General features: G+C 44.3%; 1 protein-coding gene across 1 annotated transcript; it reads right to left on the reverse strand.

Moving 5' to 3' along the window:
* Positions 1-6: 6 nt before the first annotated feature.
* Positions 7-7279, reverse strand: KCNJ2 (potassium voltage-gated channel subfamily J member 2). The gene is made up of 2 exons (XM_006912267.3): positions 7140-7279; positions 7-2105 (listed from the first exon to the last, which is right to left on the reverse strand). The coding sequence occupies exon 2, from the start codon at positions 1867-1869 to the stop codon at positions 586-588; it is 1284 nt and encodes a 427-aa protein (XP_006912329.1). The 5' UTR covers positions 1870-2105; positions 7140-7279; the 3' UTR covers positions 7-585.
* Between the last annotated feature and the right edge of the window lie 105 nt (positions 7280-7384).

Below are 7384 nucleotides of genomic sequence, written 5' to 3' on the forward strand. Positions count from 1 at the left end.
AAATCAATTCCTAGCAAACAAATTACTGGCCTCAAAAAATCAGGCTCTCGTTTTGGCAGCTAATAGCCAAATACTTGCCACTTTGAAGCGCATATCATGAGCTTTCAACAAAGTTCAACACTGACTTTTAAATTACACGAAAGAAAAACTACACGGCAACAAAAATACAATTTGTGTTCATGTAGTTAGCAGCTTTTCAAAATTAAGGCAGAGTCTTGCCTTTGTTATGCCATTAAAAACATTCTTGTTCCATTCTGGATAAGTCAAATACCCAACCAAAGCTTGCCTGCAAGTTCAAGTTTTGTAAAAACATAAAACAAAACATTAAAAAAAAAAAAAAAAACCCACCCATAACTTATTCTACAACATATATGTGCCATCGGGTCACGGGGAGGCATGTTTAGTGCTTTCCATTCGTCTTCGAGCTCGGAGTCTTTCTTTGAAACCCTAGTGCCAGCCTCAGTCCCTTGTGGCCACTTGCCTTGACCCACCTCTTCACCGGTACCGTCGCCTGAATAACTGTTTGGGGCCTTTGACCAACAGACTGTGTTTCGATGTAAATATTCCAGAGGAGGAATCAGTCAGTCATATCTCCGACTCTCGCCGTAAGGGCCTGGGCTCTAGAGGTACACTGGCCTGGTTGTGAAGGTCCATGCCGGGGGGGGTGTCCGTACTCGTGCTTTCTGGGACCCCGTTTTCACTGTCATCTTCCTCTTTGCTCGTGAGGGCAACTTCATTTTCATAGCAAAATGAATTAGCGTTTGAGAGGATATATTTCTTTTCTGCTAAGTCTCTAGCACTACAAAGGGGAGTGTTGGGTACTTCGTAAGTCTTGTGGAACCTCGAATAGTCCACTTTGTAGTAATGCTTCTCTTCAAAGAGTACGGGCTCATAGCGGTGGCCCCAGAGGATTTCATTGGCCAGGTATGAGCTGCGACACTGTGTCGTCATGGCGGTGGCCTCCACCATGCCTTCCAGTATCACGACGATCTCAAAGTCTGCGTTGTCAATGTCTTGTTTACTCAGATCATATAAGGGGCTGTCTTCATCTATTTCATGGACTATCGTGATTGGGGACACCAGAAAAATACGGTCAATCCCACTGTCGAACCCGACATTGATATCTATTTGATCCAGGGGGATGTACTCCCCTTCCGAAGTAATTCTGGATTTGAGCAGCTGTGCTCGAACATGAGCTTCCACCAAGTGGCTTTTCCGAAGATTGCCCACGCGCCACATCAGACACAGCTTGCCGTCCCTCATGGCAATCACGGCATTGTGACTGAAGACAAGAGTCTCGTTTCTCTTCTTTGGTTTCGCCATCTTCGCCATGACCGCGCCAATGATAAAGGCATCGATGATGCAGCCCACGATCGACTGGAACACCACCATGAAAACAGCAACCGGACACTCGTCCGTGACACACCGGAAACCATAGCCTATGGTCGTCTGGGTCTCGATGGAGAAAAGGAAGGCGGCCGTGAAACTCTTGACCTCGGATACACAAGCTTTGCTCTCTTTGGCTGCATCCAGATCCCCATGGAGCAGAGCTATCAACCAAAACACACAGCCAAAGAACAGCCACGAGAGAACAAAAGCCAGGCAGAAGATAACCAGCATCCACCGCCAGCGAATGTCCACGCACGTGGTAAAGATGTCTGCGAGGTACCGTTGTCCCTTCTCGCCCACGTTGATGAACTGAACGTTACAGTGGCCGTCCTTCTTCACGAAGCGGCTCCTGCACTGCTGCCGGGTGTGGACCTTACTCTTCCCATTCCCAAAGCCGTTTGCAACCGCCATCGTGGCCAGCTTCATGCCGTCTTCCTCCGAAGAGACAATGCTGTAGCGGTTGGTTCGCACGCTGCCCATTGCTTCTGCTGTGGACGCCAGTGCTTCTGCTTTGGAAAACAGTCTGAGTTTTTGCAAAACCCTTTGGAGAAACAGTTTTGAATGTTCGGTGAGGACACGCTGACACAAAAAAAAAAAAAAGAAGAAGGAGAAGGAGGAGAGATGGGGGTCTCCAGGAGCCTTGAGGTTCTACCAAGGTCTGTCTACTGACATGCAGAGTTACCTTAGTAACTCAGCTGACATCCAGAGAACAGGCCCTGCCAAAAAAGGAAAAATCATTCATTACAAAGATGGCTTTATTAAGGGTTCTGCTTCCTAAGGCAACATTTCCCAGCAACACACAGAGTCTGATATAGATAAATATGCTCCACTGGATTAAAGGGTTTTTCATTCTTTGTACCCTAAAAAAACCAGTTTTAATTTCAAAGCATAAAATCATTAAACACAGGAGAGCTGCTTGCTTGTGACAGTCTTTCAACCAAAATTTCAGGTCCCCTTTCTTCTAATTTTTGCAAGCAATCTAAAATATTCTCTTTTCCAGGTCTACCTCTCCCGTCTTATTCTCTCCTTTAGCTTTCTCTGCTTGCTAGGGTCGCAAGTTCTCAAGCAGAAGAAAGACTTTCTAACTCCAAGGTTTGTCATGAAGCTTTATGAACCTGGACCTGTCTAGAGACCATGACATACGAATGAAGGATGTTAACATTAACCGAGCCGCAGGTGCATTATGGGAGAATATCAGAGTCCTCGATGACAACGTTGACATCAGAAGGCACAGACTATTTTGTTTAAATGACAGAACTGAGCAGACAGCCCTTAAGATCATCTGAAACGGATCTGAATTTCTGGAGACCTTTTGGACTTGCTGTGTCACTTCCCACACTGTAAGCAGCCACAATGCAGATAACATCTCTCTGTTAGTGCAGGTGATTCTGACTTGAAGACACAAGTTCACCCTGGGGGACAGAGAGCCATTCTGTTGCCTAGCAATAAGAGTCCTGAAATTCTCAGGAGATGGGATTGCCATGTGTAATGACAGGCTCGGAAGTAAGCACCTTTGTGTCAAAGGACCTGGTCTTTAGCGGATTGAGATAAGGCAGGAACTCATTTCATGTGAGTCCAATTCTGTGTTTTCCCAAACAGAGGCAACTCTGTAGGAATAGATCATGAACGTCAGTCAGCTTACTTTCACTTCAAGCGCTGCTGTTTGCTGTATGTTCCTGTGGAGAAGGCACTCACCTTTACTAAATGCGAACAAAGAGTAGTTCTCAGTTTTCCCCTTTTCCCTTATTCTCACCTAGGTAAAAACCATCTATTTTACTTTCTGTCTTTGCTCCAAAGACACCACTTTTCCCCTGACTAATTAACAAAAGCCTAAGAGAAAGTCGAGGCTGTTTATTTCATCAAATATAAGTTAATGCAGCATAGAACCAAAACATACAGATTATTCTCAAAATCTCAAACAACCAGACCTACCTCCTGTATTAAAGGGGGATGATGAACAACAGATTAAAAGAATCAGAAATTTGTTAAAGCCCTCATAAGAAGGACTTTTTCTTTTTCCCCCCCAAACCACATTAAGATTGAGCAGTTAACAAAACCGATTTCAGCCAAGCCAACCGCAAACAAATAAAGCAAATCATTTATCTTTTTTTTTTTGCGCCCCCTTAAAGAGAGGCAAGGTGCATTGTCTTTGAAAATGCCTTGTTAGAGTCTTTCATTTCTCCCTCTTCATCCAAGTTATTATGCAAGAATGCGCCCCAACACATTTTTCCTGAGATTAGTCATCTGTGAAAATTGCAATGTGTGTTACATTTTGGCAGCTTTTGATACCTAAATGATGCCGGGTTTGAAAGTGTCTTTGAATTACTTTATAAAAAGTAGTTACTGTGCCTTCCCAGTCTTCCACCTGCTTCAATGTTTTGTCTGCTTCCCTGCGAAGTTTGTACTTGGACAAAAGAAACAAGACTCCTATTCCTCAGGGTTCGAAATCCTGGACATAGAAAGAATTTTTTCTTTTTCTTTTTTTAACAGGGGTTTCAGCTTATTTGGTTTGTAGGAAATTGCCAAGCATTTCTACACAGAAACAGATAGAGATAATACTACAACACCGTATACAGGTGTACTTTCCAAAAAAAGGCGGGGGGTGGGGGGCGGGTATTATTTAAATAGTACTTGTGTCCTTGAATTCTGATTGACTTCAGGATCTTACGTGACGTGCTGACACCAAGAAATTCCCTTTTCGTGATTCAAAACAACCTTTCCATCTGAGTTACCATTAGGGGCTATGAGTAGACAAGCTCAAATTTCTCCTGACTTATTTCTGCATAAGTTATGCTTTCCAGATTAAAGCATAACAACCATACGGAATCTAAAGACTGAATTACGACTTTCCAAAAATCTTGTCCCCAGGACATTAGTTTTAAATTCCACAAAACACACAACACCAGCTTCGTATGAGCTGCTTTCCGCATTTAGAACACCTTGAAAATAGCCTGTACCAGCCCGGCGACTATTATCATCTTATTTCCATTGCTAATGACAGACTGTGTTCCACACGAGGAGCATCATTTACAAATTTTACCATTTCTGCCTGGAAAGGGGGAAAAAACAGATTTTTTTTTTCTTTTGGCAAAATGGAAACTTTTGTCACTTCAAATAGATAGGCTCCAAAATAGATTTATGTGTGTGTGTGTGCACACATGATGTGCATTCAGACTTTTGTGGAGCTGACTACATAAATAAAATCTAGGACCTGCCAAAGCTTGATAGGTTAACTGTCTTAGCCTTCCACTATGAAGAATGCCTTTCCTATTAACCTGCCCACACGCCACAGTGGCTTTGAGCAAGCAGAAAACTTTCTTGCCTGTTCTTCTCTCACCAAAAATCATCAGTTCATGAGCTTCTGGGAAAAACTTTCATTAGGATTAGGGCTTTCATGCAACTTTATTTTAGGAAGAGGTTGAAAATAATTTTTTGAGAAACATTCGATTAAGAATAGATGAGAACACGAAGCGATTTGCCTCCTTGATAGGTACGACTCGGGAGAATGGATATTTGACTGGATGGACCACGTGTAAATGCCCCTTACAGCCCAAATATTTAAGGGCCTGATGTAAATTTAAAAGGCACACATAATCATTTTACCCAGGCTATAACCAATGAGGTAGAAAATATTTCTGGGAAATTGAGAGGCTACATGTGGTGCTGTTCATGTTAAGACTATTTATAGGCTGAGCCAAAATTAAGCATAAGCAATGGAAAAAAATAGTTCAGTGCTTCAATCTTAGGTAGATGTTAGGGGAGAGAGAGCTACAGATAAATCAAAGGTCAAGGAGATAAGATGGTATAACTGGGTGAATCTAAATCATTTTTGCCTCATAGGAAATATTTCCAAGATGGATTATTAAAAAGAAAAACAGAAAAACGTGCTTATGAAGAATGAACGAGAATAAATGTGTCCCATAAGGTGGTCATAGTGTACCGAACAAGAAAGTTTCTAACTAAGGATAGGAAATCAGCATAGAAAAGAAAGCATGCTGGGCTTAGAGCGAGGTCTGCTAATGAGTGTTCAGAGCAGCTATTCCCCAGCTGACGCCATATAGACCAGCCTGAGTATGCTCTGGGCACATGTTGCTATGAGAACGCAAGTGCTAGCAAAGCAACCCCATAGACGCTCAGTAAACAGAGGGAGGGGCGGAGGACCGAGGGGAGGGGAGGGGGATACCCAGTCGTCTATGCGAGCACTATAACATTGACACTCAGCGATGCACATAGCATCACTTAGCATGTGCAAACGCTGAGAACATATACACACTTGCTAAACAAACATATACACTAAGAAAAGAAAAACACTTAAAACGGTCAGGCTGTTCAGGTAAAGATGTGGTAGATCTTGCATGCTCCTCAAAAGTCATACAAGGACTCTACAGCCAACCAGAGATTCTGCATCCGGAGAGTCTAAAGGAAGTAGAAATACTGTGGGTTTTTTTAAATGCCCAATTCACAAGAGTTTAGAACTAATATTCCCATGGATACCGGTAACATAGAAGGAAGTTCCACCAAAACAAGAGGGGGAGGGGCTGAAAGCAAAGTGAAATGACCTTGACCCCAACTCTCGCCCCTCCCGCCATCCTTGAAGTCACATCTCTTACCCCTGAGCATGGAGATTTTTCTGGATAATGGCAAATATAAATAAAACACTTGGGGGTGGGGGCGGAAGTGAGCAGGAAAAAGCTAACAAGTGCATAGGTAATATACAGCAGACACACAACAGTGGTAAGCGAGAGAAAATCTGACAGCCAATAGATTATTAACATGAAAAAGTGGTAAAAAAAAAAAAAAGTGGTAAAAAGTCAATATGCATTCTCTGCATACCCAAATGCCTTATTTCCTACCAGGTAAATTCTGAGTTTATAAAAATCCCCAAGATTCACAGCTGTATCCTAGTTACCATCCCACTGATATGCTTACCCAGGCACAAACATTAAACTGCCTATTTCCTATTTCTTTTTTTTTTTTTCAATTGTCACGATGAGTCTATGTTATGATGCAATCCTTTTGCAGGGGGAAAAAAAAAAGTCGTTTTCACCACTGTGCTCCCTAGAAACCACGCTGTCTTTAACCTAAGTGTCAGTACTATTAGTACTAAGGATTACAAGTTGCTTAGGGGACAGTGACAGAATGGTGTGAACGTTTCGCGGCCATCAGGCTCTATGTGCAACCCGGGCTCCCGCTCGCTTCCCCAGTAAAGCAACTTTGAGACGCTCGCTCTGTTTGGAACGCGACGCTACACTTGAAGCAATGACAAAGAAAAAAGAAAAAAAAAAAAAAGGCCAAGGAGCAAGCTAGTGTTGACTACCAAGGTTTGCCAAGGTTTGAGATCGGCGCTTCTAGATGCACTATCGCTTCCACCCTCCTTTTTTTTTTCCTTTCCTGAGACCGAGAATCGAATCGAACGCAGGCTCCCTCGCTCTCGCCTCCAAATGCAGTATCTCACTACAGCTGGTGCATTGGAAGTTATGAGCACAAACAGATGCTGCAGAGAAATGTTTCTATTGCTCAACTGTTCCAAGCATGTCTCAGTATTTTTAGCTCTGGGGATGTTCTGGTGCGCACACAAACTCTATAGGCGTGATCTGGGACTCGGCCGCGTGGGTGAGCGCTCCAGCAGCAGCGTGACAGCTGGGCACCTCTGGAGCAGGGCAGGATCGGGGACCGCAGCCCGAGTCCACTCCCCAGGACACACAGGCAGCGAGAGAGAAGGAGGGAAGAAAACACACAGCGGCCCTTACCTGTTGCCGGCGCAGGAGCATGGGGACATGGAGTGGAAGTGGGGGCACACGGAGGCATGTAAGATCCAGTAGCTTGTAAAAGCGAGTGGGCCCCAAGCAAACCAGAATCCCCAACACCCAGCTGGTCGGCGCCGGGGCAGGCTGCGCGCTGGCCAGGGCTCCAGTGCGGTCTGCGATATCCTGGGCTCTTTTGAGGCGGTCCACGCGACACCGGCCCGCCTGGCTCCGCCCCCCGGCCGCGGCCG

This window comes from Pteropus alecto, unplaced genomic scaffold, assembly GCF_000325575.1.
Source record: "Pteropus alecto unplaced genomic scaffold, ASM32557v1 scaffold134, whole genome shotgun sequence".
NCBI classification, from domain to species: Eukaryota; Metazoa; Chordata; class Mammalia; order Chiroptera; family Pteropodidae; genus Pteropus; species Pteropus alecto.

Excerpts from the sequence above, each read along its gene's own strand:
- KCNJ2 (XM_006912267.3), bottom strand. The coding sequence starts at position 1,869 with ATGGGCAGCGTGCGAACCAACCGCTACAGCATTGTCTCTTCGGAGGAA.